General features: G+C 40.3%; 1 protein-coding gene and 2 long non-coding RNA genes across 3 annotated transcripts; all 3 read left to right on the top strand.

Annotated features, from left to right (window-relative positions):
- The first annotated feature begins 1303 nt into the window (after positions 1 to 1303).
- Positions 1304 to 5677, top strand: LOC146947131 (uncharacterized). The gene is made up of 9 exons (XM_085748392.1): positions 1304 to 1649; positions 1902 to 2009; positions 2192 to 3355; positions 3443 to 3510; positions 3610 to 3681; positions 3886 to 4020; positions 4138 to 4956; positions 5323 to 5541; positions 5585 to 5677. The coding sequence occupies exons 1-9, from the start codon at positions 1304 to 1306 to the stop codon at positions 5675 to 5677; spliced, it is 3024 nt and encodes a 1007-aa protein (XP_085604518.1).
- A 61-nt stretch (positions 5678 to 5738) lies between these two features.
- LOC146947130 (uncharacterized) lies at positions 5739 to 6495 on the top strand. Its single transcript, XR_015028310.1, has 2 exons — positions 5739 to 5858; positions 6165 to 6495. It is a non-coding gene; the product is annotated as an uncharacterized LOC146947130 (long non-coding RNA).
- Positions 6496 to 17175: 10680 nt separating this feature from the next.
- On the top strand, positions 17176 to 17927 carry LOC146947129 (uncharacterized). The gene is made up of 2 exons (XR_015028309.1): positions 17176 to 17250; positions 17597 to 17927. It is a non-coding gene; the product is annotated as an uncharacterized LOC146947129 (long non-coding RNA).
- Positions 17928 to 18371: the final 444 nt, after the last annotated feature.

Raw genomic sequence — 18371 nt, 5'->3', positions numbered from 1 at the left:
ATTTTTTTTTAAAGAACAACTTTTGAGAACTCCGGCCGTATATATCAATGAACTTACAATAATTAGATTGAGAAAGGGAAATTATGATTACTCTGTTCGTTCAACAATTTTCTAATCAAAGTCTACTATAATAACATTCATTTTAATTTGTATGAGATAGGGAAAATTACAACTAACTTATTTTCTCTTTTCCTTTTGTAACTTAATTTCTAATTAAAAACAGGTATATTAGTAAAATTCATTTTTAATTTGCAAATGAAAACAATTACAAGGTTTGACCAATTTTTTTTTTTTACAAGGTTGATCTCTTCTATTTTTGGTTGAAGGTTGCCCCTATCCTTATTGAGCTAAATTGAAATAGAATCATCGAGAAATTTAGTTTAAGTGTTCTTTAATGTTTTTCTAAAGCTGCCTGCCAATGCAAGTGGGCATTTGCTTCAGTAAAATCAAATAAAAGTAGAGACTAATCACAAAAAAAAATATAGATTTCAATAGAAATAAATAAATAAATAAAGACCAATCAACTTATATATATATTTTTTTTTTCCGATCTCCTAGGGTTTCCATGGCTTAGGGTTTCTAGCGCCACCCTCCTTTGGGCTGTTGCCGCACCTTGGGCTGGATCATCCTTGTGAGAAGTTTTTCCTCATCTGATCCATGATCTAGATGTTTCTATTCCTATCTATATATTGCTCCTCTAACACAGACTTCTGATTCATCAAACCCTAGCTTTTGCAAACCTGTTTATGCGTCAAACCTTGTCTTCCTGCATGTTCTTGTTTTCACCTTTTGTTTCCAACCTGTTTCCTTGTCTGTCAACCGACCTCATGGATCCCACAAACCTCAACCTCGATGGTCTTATTCTGTCCGATGAAGTTCTCACTCTAAACCTAGAAACCGAAACTGAAACTGCGGCTGTCTTAGAACACTGTTTGATAGGTCGTGTCTTGGCTGATCGTGAAATCCAATTCGCCTATTTCAGCGAGCGTATGTCTCGCGCTTGGAAGCCAGGCAAGAGAGTCACCATCACCAAATCTGTGGTTGATTGCTATCTCTTTCAATTCCACCACAAGGTGGATGCTGCCCGCGTCCTTGATGAAGGTCCATGGCTTTATGATAACTTTCATATCGTCATGGATCGTATTTCTCCCGGTGCTGTCCCCAACTTTGTCCCATTGAATTTTGGGTTTAGGTTCATGGTTTACCATTTGGCTTTATCTAACCAAAAGTAGGTCAAGGTATAGGGAGTTTCTTAGGTACTCTTAAGGCTTATGATGCCCGAAATACCATTCATAGCTCCTATATGCGTATCAAGGTGGCTATAGATGTCAATGTTCCCTTGAAAAAAGAGTGGTGTGTCCGTGCTAGCAATGGTGCTTTTGTTATTGTTGATTTTAAATATGGAAAACTTGGTGTGTTTTATCACAGGTGTGGAGTTATTGGACATACAGACAAGGTATGCCCTGAATTGTTCGAGCTGGAATCAGATGATGAAGTTCGCAACTGGGGACTGTATCTCAAACCAATGTCTCAAAGGATTGGTACTGCTGCCACCAATCGTTGGTTACAAGATCCCATCCCTGCTGCCGTGCCAACCAATACTCACGGTGCTACTGTTGTCCCTGCTGGTCGAGACACACCTGCTGAAGGTACATGCACAGTTACAAGCTTCAATGACCGTATGGGCTGCCTTCCAGACACAACTCACTGCTATGCGACATGATGTCCTTGCTGCCCAGATCCGTTGGTTCTTGGTTTATCTTCTGCCCCTTTTCCAAGTGAATCCGCTGATGATGTGAATGAGGAAAATGGCTCGGAGCTAAAGAAATGAAAGTGTATGCTGGCTCTTTAGAATGGAGAATCTTTTACTGCTGATGGTGATATGGGAACTTTTGTAATAGGATCAAATGTTAGTCGTGGGGGGGATGTTGAAATGAATGTAATTCCTAACCCGCTTTTTGCTGAAAATGATAATGTAACGGCAGGCCATGCTGATGAGGCCTGCCTAGGTAAATGAGTTTAGTAGCGTGGAATTGCCGGGGTGTAGGTAGCCCGAGTGTAATTCCCGATCTTAAGTACCTAGTTCGGCACTTCAATCCGGACATCCTCTTCTTAAGTGGGACTCTAGCTCACCGAAATAAAATTGAAGAACTACGTTATTTGCTTGGTTACGATTCTTGTGTTCATGTAGACCGCACCGGTAGAGGCGGGGGTCTTGCTTTATTTTGGCGCAATTCTATTAATTGTCAACTTATTGATTTTTCCAATAATCATATAACTGTTGAAATTATTGACACTGTTCTTAGTCCTTGGAGAATTACTGGTTATTACGGTTACCCGAATGGTGGTCGTAGAACTGCTGCTTGGAATTTTCTACGTCAACTCTCTAATCATTTTGCAGGTCCTTGGTGCATTTTTGGGGATTTTAACGACATTTTAGATGCAAGTGAGAAGCGGGGGTGCACCACCAGGCCTCAATGGCTTATCAACGGCTTTCGTCATGCAGTACTTGATTCCGGTTTGTCAGATGTACCTTTTGATGGGTATCCGTTCACATGGTTCAAGAGTCTTGGCACACCACGTGTGGTGGAAGAAAGGTTAGATCGCGCTCTTGCAAACAATCTATGGTTTACTATGTTTCCAAATGCTTCTGTGGAAAATCTTGTTGCACCCGCGTCTGATCATTATCCTATACTATTACAATGCTCTCCTAAGTCTCGGCCTACTCACTATAAAAGATATTTTCGTTATGAAAATGCTTGGCACTTGGAACCAGGCTTTAAAGATATAGTGATTGATTCTTGGCAGGTACACTCTAACAATACTCTTATTCCAAAGTTGTCAGCTTGTGTGGAGGACATGTCTATCTGGAAAAAAACTCATTGTCATCAATTAAAGAAAGACATTGAGGATTGTCGTCGACAAATGCAAGAAACACGGCTGCATGTTTCTGGTGAAAACCAAGTTCGCATGTTTGAACTTCAGAAACGTATGCAACGGCTTCTGTCCCAAGATGATGCCTATTGGCGGCAACGTGCAAAAACTCATTGGTATAAGGATGGTGATAGAAATACGAAGTTTTTTTATGCATCGGCAACGACACGGAAAAAGGTAAACTGTATAATCTCTCTTGATGATGGTGTAGGCAATAAAATTACTAGTGAACAAGGTTTTCAAGATGTAGCAAGACAATATTTTGTGAATATATTTCAGCAACAAGATAGTGATTTCTCTTCTGTCATTGATGTTATTAATTCGACTATCTCTTTTAATGACAATGATATGCTCACAGCACCTTTCACTGAGGCAGAGTTTCACGATGCTATTTTCTCCATGCATCCGGACAAATGTTCAGGTCCTGACGGATATAGTCCGGGTTTTTACCAACACTTTTGGAATTTATGTAGTGATGACATTTTTAAGGAATGTTGTGGTTGGTAAGATACGAGACAATTTCCTCCTGATTTAAATATCACTAATATTGCCCTTATTCCAAAAGGTTCTTCGCAGGTTAGCATGAAAGATTGGCGGCCAATAGCACTGTGTAATGTGCTTTATAAAATTATTTCTAAAGTTTTAGCGAACAGGTTGAAGCATGTTTTGTCTCAGTGCATCTCTGACAATCAGTCCACTTTTGTTCCCGGTCGCTCCATTCTCGACAATGCTATGGTAGCTATCGAGGTACTTCATTTCATGAAAGCTAAAACTCGCGGGGAGGATAGGTATGTTGTCTTAAAACTCGATATTAGTAAATCCTATGACCGTATGGATTTGAATTATTTAATGGTTGTTTTACATAAAATGGGTTTTCATCATCGTTGGATTCACTGGATGTGTATGTGTGTTGAGTTCATAGATTATTCTATGCTTGTTAATGGTGAGCAGGTTGGTCCTATTATTCCAGGGCGGGGTCTCCGTCAAGGGGACCCTCTTTCTCCCTATCTGTTTATTATTTGTGCAGAGGGTTTATCTTTGCTTATCAGAGACGCAGAGACAAGAGGTGTTCTCACGGGAACAAAGGTTTGCCGCCACGCACCTTTTGTTTCTCATCTTTTGTTCGCTGACGATTGTTTTCTTTTTTTCAAAGCTAATGAGGAGCAAGCACATGTTATGAGAAATATTTAATCCACTTATGAGCTAGCCTCGGGTCAAGCGATCAGTTTGCCGAAATCGGAGATCTATTGTAGCCGAAATGTGCCTGATGATCTTAAAATCGCTATTACTAATATTCTTGGTGTTCAAGTTGTTTTGGGCACAGGTAAATATCTGGGTCTACCTTCTATGATAGGTCGAGACCGCAAGGCTACCTTTGCGTACATCAAGGATCGTGTTTGGCAAAAAATTAACTCCTGGAGTGGTAAGTGTCTCTCAAAAGCGGGTCGTGAAGTAATGATAAAATCTGTTTTGCAGGCTATTCCCACTTATGTGATGAGTATTTTTCAACTGCCCAATACTTTGATTGATTCCATAGAAAAGATGATAAACTCTTTTTGGTGGGGACATGGTAAAACGACGCAACGAGGGATCCATTGGATGAATTGGGAGAAGTTGTCGGCACCAAAAATTCACGGAGGTATGGGATTCAAAGACCTCTCTGCTTTTAATTTGGCTATGTTGGGGAAACAGGGTTGGAAATTCATCACAGAACCGCATTCTCTAGTGTCTCGAATTTTTAAAGCCCGGTATTTCCTGTCTGGTTCCTATCTCACGGCTATTGTTGGACATAACCCGAGCTATGTTTGGCGCAGTATCATGCGTGCTAGATTCATAGTACGTGGGGGAGTGCGGTGGAGCACAGGCTCGGGTGCGACTATCTCCATTCTCAACGAACCTTGGTTGTCAAATGGGGAGTTTATTAGTAGTGATATTTCAAGTGCTCACTTTGTTCATAATTTTACCATTAATAGCCTGATGAATTTATATGATAAAAGCTGGAATGAACACGTGGTTAGGCAGGTATTTAGCGCGGACATTGCACATAAAATACTTCACACGCCACTCATTTCTCAGGTTGAGGATGATAGAATTATTTGGAAAGCGGAAAGGCATGGTTGGTATTCTGTTCGCAGTGCTTACAGGTTGTGTGTTACGGAATTAATTGACTCCTCTTATTTACGGCGCCCCAGACACTGATCTGGTATTTGGAACCTTAAGGTTCCACCAAAGGTTAAGAATTTACTTTAGCGCATGTGTCGTGGTTGCTTACCGACCCGTGTCCGTCTATTAGATAAAGGTGTTGTGTGTCCTACTAACTGTGCTAGTTGTGATTCTACTCATGAGGATCTTTTGCATGTTTTTTTCGATTGTTCTTTTGCTATTCAGGTGTGGAACAGGACCGGCCTTTGGGGTTCAATACAACACGCCCTCTCTCACACTGCTTCAGTTAAGGATGTTACTTTCTCTCTGTTAGAGAACTTGTCCGCTGAGTTATCTCCACGTTTGTCTACAGTCATTTGGAGTCTGTGGAAACATCGTAATCATAGAGTTTGGGACAATGTTACGGTGACGAGTGCTATGGTTGTAGAGCGTGCTAGGAACATGGTTACAAATTGGCAACTAGCAAATGCTCCGGATATCCTTGCAGCTCCTTCGCCTTCTCAACATGCAATGGCCGCGAATACGGGGACCTCCACCTCATTTCAACGTGACAAGATCTTGTGGCAGCCCCCGCTGTTAGGTAGATATAAAAGAGGCATTTTTAGTGACTTGTTATGCAAGTTATCTACGGAAAAGCAATTAATTGTTGTAATTATACCATTTATGCTTTATATGCCTAATTCTACCCAATTTATGCAGGAAATGACAAGCAAGGACCAAAACTCAAGTTGTGTGAACCAAGCAAATCTCGCTTACGCGAGGTCATCTCGCTTAAGCGAGATTCCTCCAGGGAGAAGCTCAACCTTCGCTTGCATCTCGCTTCCAGGGTCGCTTGTGAATTTTAGAATCTCGCTTACGCGAGGTCGTCTCGCTTACGCGAGATTTCTCCAGGGAACAATTGTAAATCTCGCTCCCATCTCGCTTCCAAGTCGCTCAAGCAGGATTCCAAGGCGGTTTAAGTTTCAAGCAACCTCGCTTACGCGAGATGCAACTTCATCAAGGAGCAGGGTTACGTGGCAAGATCTCATTGGCCATGGTTGGATATTTAGGATTCTCGCTTGAGCGAGATTACACGTTTTCAGCCCATTTAAATACAAGTTTTCCCTCTCTCTAGCACTATTCACTATTCCATTGAAAACATTTTATACATTTCTAGAGAGAGGTTAGAGCTATTTCAAAGAGAGAAACACAAAGCAAGTGATTAAGGAGTAGATTCAACCCTAGATTCATTGAGACATCAAGGATCTTGGCATGGAATCTTCATCTTTCCTTCATTCCTTGCATTAGTTTACATGTCTATATGTAACTATCACCTTCTATGTAGTATTGAGGTAACAACCAAGCTATTATGTAATCTTTTGATCTTTTAATATATAAGGTTCTAGCTTAATGATTCAATATTGTTGTTATTCTTGCTTTTAATGCTTTCAAAGAGATTCAAGATGATTTGGACACAAACTCTTGAATCTAGAACTAGAATAACAATCTATCTTATGTTATATCACTCTTGACAAGTTTGTAAACCTTTGATAATTCCTTTTAATCAAGATTTTAATGCTTTCGGATACTTAATCAGGCTGGACACGGTCGATTAAGTTATCCGATCGACTTTGTTATCGTTTAAGGAATTTGGACACGAATGTTTAAACGCTAACTTGGAAATAACGATGTCGCTTTGGACACGAAGGATATTGTAGAAATGATTGTAATAATATTGGTTGTAAAGCTAGAGTCTGTTAATCGATCGAGAGATTGCTGCTGTTATGCTTGCTCGTTATCTTATACCGCAAGCGAAATAGTTCGATCCCCTCTCGTTTTTACTTTAGTGTCATCTATGGATATAGTGTTACAAACAAACAAATTATATCCAAACCCTTAACGTGAACGATTGTGAAAATGCTTATGATTAACGTAACTCCCTGTGGAAACGATCCTATATATACTCACGTGTACATAGTTATATGACATGTAGGAAAAATCTTACATCAAAATGGCGCCGCTGCCGGGGAGTAACGGAAATTTTTGTCATAAGTATTGAAACAATTTTGTCATGTTAAGTCAATTTTGCACAAAATTCTTTCATGCATATACATATACACATATATCATTCATTATTTTTTTTATGCTAACCACTTGGTATAGTCTTGGTGAACTTTGTTTATGCGAGGTACCGTTGCTAACGAAGACCTACAATTTGATCCTGAGATTGAGAAAACTGCTAGGTTACTTAGAAAGCAAGCAAAGGAAGCTAGGAGATTAGCCAGGCTGGCTCAGCCGGAATCTTTACTTTTTATTCCTTCTCCGTCAGGTTCAGTGCATACTATATCACTAGGTGATTCTTCACATTCTTCTGCACATTCATCTCCGAGGAGTGAACCAGAAGTAGACATGGCTAATGAAGATGAGAATGCTCTACCTATGTGGGTTAGTCCGAGGAGGCTAGCTAATCTTGGCAATCGTAATGCCAAATCAATTGAGCTGAAGTCGGGGTTGATAAACTTGATAACTCATAACCAGTTTACCGGTATGGATCATGAGGATCCATATAGACATCTTACCAACTTCTATGTTACCGCCGGTACACTTGGTATGATGGAAGATGAGGAAGAGGGTGTGTTTGTGCAATTGTTTCCTCATTCTTTGATCGGGAAGGCTAAGGAGTGGTATCTTGATCAACCAACTTCTTTGATGGAAAATTGGGGTGAGCTAGAGAAAGCATTTCAAGAAAGGTTCTTTCCGGAGGATAGGCATCTTGAGGCTAAAACTTCAATTACAACTTTTGCTCAAGGCCAAAGTGAGACTCTTTGTGAAGCTTGGGAGCGTTATAAATCATTGCTAAGGAATTGTCCAAAGCATGGTTTTGATAGCCAAATGCAACTATATCTTTTTCGTCAAGGGCTTCAAGACATGTCCAAGACGATGCTAGATGCAAGTGCTAGAGGTTCTATTGCTATGAAAAATCCAGCTGATGCTGTCAAAATCATTAACCAAATGGCTCTTAACACAAGAAAATCTTCTCACAATCGGAATCCTAATCAAAGGAAAGCCGGTATCCTTGAGCTAGAAGCAAACGATGCAGTTTTGGCTCAAAATAAGCTTCTCACTCAACAAGTAGAAGCTATGCAAAAGGAGATGAGAGCTATGCCAAAACAAATTCTTGAATCTCTCAAGCAAGAAGGAGGAACCGCTCAAGTCAATACTTGTGGACTTTGTACGGGGGATCATCCCACCGGCTATTGTCCCGAACCCGGTTCTTTTGAAGGGGAAGAGGTCAACTATGTGGGAAACCAACAAAGGCCTAACCAACCACAACAAGCCGGAACCTCACAACAAACTCCGGGTACTTCCAACTTCCAAGGAAGGTATCCGGCCAACCAAAACCAACAAAGACCTTGGAGAACACCGTACAACAATAACTATCAATATCCACCATCAAACTTCTACCAACAACCTTACCCTCAATTCCAACAACCATTCAATAATCAATACCAAAATCCACCACCAAATAACCCCCAACAACCGAATAATTCCCAAAGCACGGAGGAGGTCTTGAAACAATTCATGCAAGTGTCCATGGCTAACCAGAAAAACACCGACGCGTCCATCAAAGGCCTTGAAACGCAAGTTGGTCAGTTAGCACAACAAATGGCTCAAGGTCCTCCGCAATTGGGAGCTTTCACCGCTAACACTCAACCAAATCCTAAGGAGCACCACAAGGCATAGCAGTCAAAAGCTATAGCTACAAGGAGTGGGAGAGTAGTAGGTAAAGGGGTAGGTGATGATATTGTTGTTGAAGAGAAGGATGATGAAGTTGTCAATGAGGAGGACAAAGAGAAGTTCGAGGAGGATAGTGTAGAGATAGAGGAGGAAGTGTATATAAAGAATAAAGAAGAATTAGTTGAAAAAGAAAAAAATCAAAAAAGAGATCTAGTAGAACAAGAGGAGATGGAGAGGAAGATGAAAGATGTGGGGAAAGATAAAGGGAAGAAACAAGAAGTTGAGAAGCAAGTGGTGGCTCAACGCTTACCATACCCACATGCTCCATCGAAGAAAGACAAAGAGCGACAATACGCAAGGTTTCTTGAACTCTTCAAGAAGTTGAAAATTGATATACCATTCTCAGAAGCCTTGGAGCAAATGCCGGTCTATGCGAAGTTCATGAAAGATATCCTTTCCAAGAAAAGAAGAATCAACGATGAAGAGACGATCCAAATCGATGCCAATTGTAGTGCTATTATTCAAAGAACGATGCCTAAGAAAGAGCAAGATCCGGGAAGAGTCACTCTACCGGTAGCTATTGGCACAACACATGTAGGTAAAGCACTACTTGATCTTGGATCAAGCATCAATCTCATGCCTTTGTCCGTTGCCAAAAGAGTTGGCGACCTTTGTATAAAGCGGACTAGGATGATGTTGCAATTGGCCGACAAATCCTTTGCAAAACCACTAGGTATGGCCGAAGATGTTCTTGTAAAAGTGGACAAATTTATTTTTCCGGCTGATTTTGTGGTTATGGATGTCGAAGAAGATGAGGATGTGCCTATCTTAATGGGAAGGAATTTCATGCAAACGGCTCGGATGATGATTGATCTTGATGATAATATCATGAAGGTCAAGGTAAATGATGAAGAGGTTACCTTCAACATCCGAGAAGCTTTGAAGTACTCGAAAGACAAGGGTGCATGTTTCAAAATGGATGCAACCGAAGAAGTCATCTTGACTACTCGGAAGCAAGTGCACAATAGAACACCCCTTGAGAGTGCTTTGGTGGACGCACTCAATGCTATTGATGAAGACGAAGCAAGTGCCATTGAAGAGTGTTTGAAGGAGCTAGATTCCTTGAAGGAGGTTCTTCCTAATCAAGCCATACTTGAAGATTTGAAAGAAGAATCCAAGGAAGAAGCCAAAGTTGATGACACCAAGGTAGAATTAAATGTTTTACCATCTAATTTGAAGTATGTTTTTCTTGAGAAAGATGGTACAAAACCGGTGATCATTAGTAGCTCCTTGTCCATCAATGATGAAACCAAGTTGGTAGAGGTTCTCAAGGCCAACAAGGAAGCAATAGGGTGGAAGTTATCCGACTTGAAAGGGATAAGTCCATCTTATTGTATGCACAAGATTATGATGGAAGAAAACTTCAAACCGGTAGCACAACCGCAACGCCGCTTGAATCCAAACATGAAAGAGGTGGTGCGAAAGGAAGTAGTGAAGTTGCTTGAAGCCGGCATGATCTATCCTATCTCGGATAGTGCTTGGGTAAGCCCGGTTCAAGTAGTTCCCAAGAAAGGAGGAATGACGGTGATCACTAATGATAAAGATGAGTTGATCCCAACTAGAACCGTCACCGGATGGAGGATGTGTTTAGATTATAGAAGACTCAATCAAGCAACAAGGAAGGATCACTTCCCCTTGCCCTTCATGGATCAAATGCTTGAAAGACTCTCTGGTCAATCCTTTTATTGCTTCCTAGATGGTTACTCCGGTTACAATCAAATCGCCATGAACCCAGATGATCATGAGAAGACGGCCTTCACTTGTCCCTTTGGAATTTTTGCTTATCGAAGAATGCCATTCGGCTTGTGTAATGCACCCGCAACTTTCCAACGGTGTGTGCAAGCAATCTTCTCCAACTTAATTGGTAAATGTATGGAGGTGTTCATGGATGATTTCTCAGTTTTTGGTTCATCATTTGATACGTGTTTGAAGAGCTTGGATACCGTGCTGAAGCGGTGTATTAAAACTAGTTTGGTGCTCAATTGGGAGAAATGTCACTTCATGGTTACCGAGGGTATTGTCCTTGGTCATAAGATTTCTTCAAAGGGTATCGAGGTAGACCAAGCAAAGGTCGATGTCATAGGAAAGCTTCCTCCACCGGTAAATGTCAAAGGTGTGCGGAGTTTTCTTGGTCATGCCGGGTTCTACCGGAGGTTCATCAAAGACTTCTCAAAGATTGCAAAGCCTATGAGCAACTTGCTCAACAAAGATAAGTCTTTTGTTTTTGATAATGAATGTCTCGATGCATTTGAATCTTTAAAAGAAAAGTTGACCACCGCACCAATAAGCATTGCTCCTAATTGGGATTTAAATTTTGAATTAATGTGTGATGCAAGTGATTATGCTGTTGGTGCGGTCTTGGGTCAACGTAAGGACAAATTTTTTCATGATATTCACTATGCAAGTAAGGTTTTAAATGAGGCACAAATCAATTATGCCACAACTGAAAAAGAGTTACTTGCAATAGTTTATGCAATGGAGAAATTTCATTCTTACCTTGTTGGTTCCAAAATTGTTGTCTTTACTGACCATGCAGCTATCAAGTATCTCCTCACTAAGTCCGACTCAAAGCCTAGACTCATCCGGTGGATGTTGTTGCTTCAAGAGTTTGACTTAGAGATCAAGGATAAGAAAGGCACGGAGAATCTTGTAGCTGATCACCTTTCAAGGTTGACAAACAATGAGGTAACCAAGAATGAACCGGAGGTTCGTGAAGAATTTCCAGATGAACGGTTGCTAGCTATCAATGTGAGACCGTGGTTTGCCGACTTGGTAAACTACAAAGCAACCGGGTTCATTCCGGAAGATTTTGAATGGCAACAACGCAAGAAGTTCCTCCATGATGCTAACCACTATGTGTGGGATGAGCCTTACTTGTTCAAAATTGGAGCGGACAATCTCTTGCGTAGGTGTGTGGATGATGAAGAGGCAAAGAAGATCCTATGGCAATGTCACAATTCCTCCTATGGAGGTCACTTCAACGGGGAGAGAACCGCCACAAAGGTACTTCAATCCGGGTTCTATTGGCCAACTCTTTTCAAAGATGCCAATACACATTGCAAGCATTGCGATGAATGCCAAAGAACCGGATCAATGTCAAAAAGAAATGAGATGCCTTTACAACTCATCCTTGAAGTGGAAGTGTTTGATTGTTGGGGTATAGATTTTGTTGGCCCTTTTCCTTCATCATATTCAAATGAGTACATCTTGGTCGCTGTTGATTATGTGTCAAAGTGGGTGGAAGCCGTAGCATCACCTAAAGCCGATAGCAAGACGGTAGTGAAGTTCCTAAAGAAGAATATTTTCACCCGGTTTGGTACACCAAGAGTTCTTATTAGTGATGGAGGATCACACTTTTGCAACGCACAACTTGCCAAGGCCCTAGATCATTATGGAGTCAAGCACAAAGTAGCATCACCGTATCATCCACAAACGAATGGACAAGCCGAAGTTTCTAACCGGGAGGTCAAACGCATACTTGAGAAGACGGTCTCTACATCTCGGAAGGATTGGTCGGCTAAACTTGATGAAGCTTTGTGGGCATATAGGACTGCATACAAGTCTCCTATAGGCCTCACTCCTTTCCAAATGGTCTATGGCAAATCTTGTCATTTACCGGTCGAGCTCGAACATAAAGCCTTTTGGGCATTGAAGTTCCTAAACTTTGATCAAGAGAAGGCCGGTGAAAGAAGAAAAGTTCAAATGCATGAGCTTGAAGAATTGCGAAATCAAGCTTATGAATCTTCAAAGCTCTACAAAGAAAGGACCAAGAAGTATCATGACAAGAAGATCATTCTGAGACAATTCATGCCAGGACAAATGGTATTACTTTTCAATTCAAGACTGAGGTTGTTTCCGGGCAAATTGAAGTCTAAGTGGTCCGGACCTTTCATGGTTAAAGAGGTCAAACCGTACGGAGCTGTTGAACTTGAGGATCCAGTCACCAAAGCCAACTGGACTGTTAATGGGCAAAGGCTTAAGCCCTACTTCGGTGGTGAAATTGATCGGTGTTTGACGACGATTTCACTAATCGAGCCATGATTTCTTCAAAATGCGTCAAGCTAAGGACGTAAAACAAGCTCTTGCTGGGAGTCACACCCAGTTTTGTAAGTATTTTCATGTTTTAATGCATTTAGGAATAATTTCATGAGCAAAGCAAAATAGAAGCATATCTGGAGAAATCTCGCTCAAGCGAAGTTAATCTCGCTTAAGCGAGATCGTTACATTTTTGAATTGTTGGTTCTGGAGAAATCTCGCGTAAGCGAGTTAATCTCGCGCAAGCGAGTTAATCTCGCGCAAGCGAGATGGTTTAAAACGGTTCCCAACATATGCCATAACTCCCCTTAACCACACACCCACTCATTTTTCTTTTGTTACGGTTTCTTTCTTTCTTCCCATCAAAATTTCTTTTTCTCTCTTCTCTCACACACATAAACACAAACTTCAATTCAAGCATTCCATTGCATCCATTCCATCCATCTTACATCATTCATCATCACTAACAGGTTTGAACCCATGTCTTTACTCTGTTTTTATTTTAAAAATTTCATGTTCTAGAACATGTGTAGAATTGGCTAGGGTTAGGGTTAGTGACTTTGGTGTGTTTAGAGACTGTTCCCTTAGGTTCATAACAATGCAAATGAATCAAAATCATCATTGATTTATTTCAACATTCAATTTTGTATATTTTAACCCATTTTGAAATCTTTGAAAAATAAGGGTTTTGATTGAATGTTGAACACAAGTCTTGATTTTGGTTCCTTTTCATGAATTGGTTTGGTTAGTAGAGGATTGAGGTTGAATTCTGTTGAAAATTTTGTGTTTTTGGTTGTGTTATGCTGGAAATGGGTCATTTTTCGCAGGTGCAGAACAATCTCGCTCAAGCGAGATCCTTTACCAAAAATCTCGCGTAAGCGAGTATTCATGTGAAATCTGGAAAATTCTCGCTTGCCACTCGCTCAAGCGAGGCACAAGCGAGATTGTTTGTACCTAGGCCTTTAAAGTCTATTTGCTTTAACCCATTTTGATTCCATACATGTGCTAATCATTTTTCTATACTGTATATGGTTTTTCCTGGTTGTTTTGCAGATGGCACCCAAAAATCAACCAACCAAGAAACGCAAAACCACTGCTTCCTCATCCGGTGTTGTAGACCGTCCTGCACCCTTACCCGGAAACCCGGACCGTACCATTTACACTTCAAACAAAACCTATGCCAGGTTTCTCGAGCTGAAAAAAGAGAAAACTTGGCATGACAAAATTTTCCGGATTAACCCTGAGGGTGAGTATGCGGACATTGCAGCTGTGTTCACTGAGAGAAAGTGGGAGAAACTCATTAACCCCTACCCAAAAATCAACCTGGACCTTTTAAGAGAGTTCTATGCCAATTCTTTACCAGATTGTGATGCTAAGGAAATGCATGCTGCGTTTTCTTACACTACCATGGTTAGAGGAAAGACCATCCGCTTCGATAGGGATGCCATTAATGAATACTTAGGCAACCCTTACACCTTACCTGAGTCTGATGACCCTGACACACCTGCCTTGTGTCCTTATGGGGAGAGAGAGAGAGCTGCTGATTGGAATCTTGGTAAGATTGAGAGGGAGATTTTGCTACCGGGTAGGACATATATTGAGTCCAAAGCGGGTAACCGCAATTTGGCGGCCTTCACTGATATGAGGCCAAAAGCTGGGATTCTGTTTAAGTTTTTAGTTCATAATGTCTGGCCAAAAAGCCATGTCACCACAGCTCCAAAGAAAGTGATGCCTCCTCTGATTTGGCATATTTGCAAAGGAAGGCCGGTGGATCTGGCTTCGATTATTTCAAGAGAGCTGAAGCATGTAGCTCTCGGTGGTGTAGCGGGACCAGAGACCAGACTTGCTTTCCTCGGTTTTATTATGGGATTGCTGAAGCATCATGAGGTGCCAGTCACCGAACCTTTTTTAGAAGAGCTGGTTTCTCCTATTGATGATCGATACATTAGGGGCTACATCAAGAAAGCTGCCATTAAGCCATTACCCTCCTCCTCTACTGTTCCTCCACCTATACCTCCACCTGAGGATGATCCTCACCAGGACGATCCAGAGCAGGATGATCCTTATCAGAGCATGCCACAGCAGGATGCACCTCAGCAGTTTGGTACTTTTGATTTTTCATCTTTTCAGGCATATATGGCTCAGTATGAGCAGCGAGCAGTTGAGAGAGCTCAGGCACAGCAGCAGCAAGCCTTTCAGTTAGCTCAAGCACAGGAGCAGAGAGATATGCACATGATGAGCCAGATGGCAGCTGTTTTTCGCAGCAACCAGGGGATCTACTCGCATCTCTACGATGCTCATATGGACCCGAGATGTTTTGCATTCACACCTACACAGTTCACTGACTCTTGCATGTGGCCTGGGGACAGGCCAATTTACCCAGGAGGGGGCAGTGGAGCAGGTGCTGATCATGGTGTTGATGATGATACAGAGAGGACAGCCACTTTTCATCCATCTGATGACATGGTTGATGATGATGCGGCACACTGACCGCATCTTTTGGATTTTTACAGATGTTTAGTTTGCTTTGACTTTTGTTTTGACTCTTTAGATTATGTTTTTATTTTTATGTTGGAACAATTTATCGCTTTTGAACTTATACTTTTTGAGCACGGTTTTGGGTGTTCAATACTTTGGTTTAATTTTAATTTCGTTTTGGGTTAAATAGCTTAGCTTGTTGTTTGTTTTTTTTAACTTATTGCTTTGGATGAAATTTTTGATTAATCTTGCTTGTGTTTAGTCAAAAGAAAAATTGCTCATGAACATCAAAGTTTAAAGTGCTCCATGGAGCCAATTATTGAGCAAAAGCAGGTGAGTGATAATGATATGAATTGTGAGAAAGTGCAATGCCAAGGTATTGGTTTCTTGTTGTTCTAGGTCTTACTATGAATGTGAAATTTGTACTTTGCACAAAATGTATCTCATTTAATTCTTGTCATAAACATAAATATTTATGAACCACTTAGTACTTAACCTAAATGTGAGGTAGCTTCAATCTGTTGTATATATGCTGGAGACCGATAATCACCGTCTAACTTGTTTTAGTTATGTTAAATCTGATAATTATTTTGAACTGTTTGAAAGCATGGAAAGGATCAAGGCACTTTTTGAATCGAGAGTAACCTACTTGACCACATAAAGCCTACCTGTGAGAAGAGTGAGTATCTGATACCCCAATCTGAGCCAAATGAATCAAGTCATCAAACATGAACTGTCAATATTCATAAGCACAATGCTTGTTGAATTTGCCTGAAATTTTTCAAAAATCCAGTTCATGGTTGAATCTTATAGGACTTTGATAAATTTACTTTGTTGAACCCTTAACCTTTTTGTACTTTGTCCCTTGCCTTAGGATAGGGGAACATTCAATTAGAGTTTTGTTGTATTCAAGTTGGGGAGAAAAAGGAGGCATTATATGTTAAGTTCTGGTGAAGTTGTAAAATAACCTGACAACATTGAATCAAAGAAAAAGTTGTACATTTGAAAAAGAAAAGAAAAGAAAAGAAAAAGAAGAAAAAGAAAGAAAAATCAAAAATAGAATAAGTTGTCAAGGTTATTGGTTTGATTGTTAATCATCAAAGGTTGTAATTCTTGGTAGGGAAGATTTTGAATTTCAAGTTGTATTACAAAGAATGTTCCTCTTTGATAGGCTTTCTGATCAATTGCCCCACATATGACATTTCTTTTGTAGCCCGGCCAAGTTATAACCCTTGCAAGACCTTTTGATCCATGCTTTTATGCTTTTTGAGACGATATTTGGATGAACACCTAACTTAAATAGGATGTTAGCATGATTGTTGGATGTGTGTTCATTACCTTACTCATTGTTATCTTGGTATTCCATTTACTTTTAAAGAAGTGTGTTAGGTGTGGTTCATAGATAGTTATGTTTATGTTTTGAAGTTTATGATGTGTATTTTGTGCTTAAGACTTGTTTCACATTTTATAGTTGTGCTAGGAATAATGGAGAACTTCATGCTTGCCGGTGCTTTCACATCTGAATCACCACTTGAAAATTTTTTATTTGATTTGAATTGTTTGGTATTGTGCTAGAAAGCTTGTCCAAAGCCTTGTGAGTTTCCTTTTTGATTCTTTTGTTTGAGGACAAACAAAAAGCTAAGTTGGGGAGAGTTTGATAAGTGCTCAAAAGTAATATATTTCATGTGTTAAAAGAGGCATTTTTAGTGACTTGTTATGCAAGTTATCTACGGAAAAGCAATTAATTGTTGTAATTATACCATTTATGCTTTATATGCCTAATTCAACCCAATTTATGCAGGAAATGACAAGCAAGGACCAAAACTCAAGTTGTGTGAACCAAGCAAATCTCGCTTACGCGAGGTCATCTCACTTAAGCGAGATTCCTCCAGGGAGAAGCTCAACCTTCGCTTGCATCTCGCTTCCAGGGTCGCTTGTGAATTTTAGAATCTCGCTTACGCGAGGTCGTCTCGCTTACGCGAGATTTCTCCAGGGAACAATTGTAAATCTCGCTCCCATCTCGCTTCCAAGTCGCTCAAGCAGGATTCCAAGGCGGTTTAAGTTTCAAGCAACCTCGCTTACGCGAGGTCTAACTCGCTTACGCGAGATGCAACTTCATCAAGGAGCAGGGCTATGTGGCAAGATCTCATTGGCCATGGTTGGATATTTAGGATTCTCGCTTGAGCGAGATGTATCTCGCTTAAGCGAGATTACACGTTTTCAGCCCATTTAAATACAAGTTTTCCCTCTCTCTAGCACTATTCACTATTCCATTGAAAACATTTTATACATTTCTAGAGAGAGGTTAGAGCTATTTCAAAGAGAGAAACACAAAGCAAGTGATTAAGGAGTAGATTCAACCCTAGATTCATTGAGACATCAAGGATCTTGGCATGGAATCTTCATCTTTCCTTCATTCCTTGCATTAGTTTACATGTCTATATGTAACTATCACCTTCTATGTAGTATTGAGGTAACAACCAAGCTATTATGTAATCTTTTGATCTTTTAATATATAAGGTTCTAGCTTAATGATTCAATATTGTTGTTATTCTTGCTTTTAATGCTTTCAAAGAGATTCAAGATGATTTGGACAAAACTCTTGAATCTAGAACTAGAATAACAATCTATCTTATGTTATATCACTCTTGACAAGTTTGTAAACCTTTGATAATTACTTTTAATCAAGATTTTAATGCTTTCGGATACTTAATCAGGATGGACACGGTCGATTAAGTTATCCGATCGACTTTGTTATCGTTTAAGGAATTTGGACACGAATGTTTAAACGCTAACTTGGAAATAACGATGTCGCTTTGGACACGAAGGATATTGTAGAAATGATTGTAATAATATTGGTTGTAAAGCTAGAGTCTGTTAATCGATCGAGAGATTGCTGCTGTTATGCTTGCTCGTTATCTTATACCGCAAGCGAAATAGTTCGATCCCCTCTCGTTTTTACTTTAGTGTCATCTATGGATATA

The sequence above is a fragment of the Medicago sativa genome, chromosome 2 (genome assembly GCF_051527215.1).
Source record: "Medicago sativa cultivar Bolivia chromosome 2, Bolivia_mono, whole genome shotgun sequence".
NCBI classification, from domain to species: Eukaryota; Viridiplantae; Streptophyta; class Magnoliopsida; order Fabales; family Fabaceae; genus Medicago; species Medicago sativa.
The sequence above is the reverse complement of the archived record's forward strand: the minus strand, read 5'-3'. Positions and strand labels throughout refer to the sequence as shown.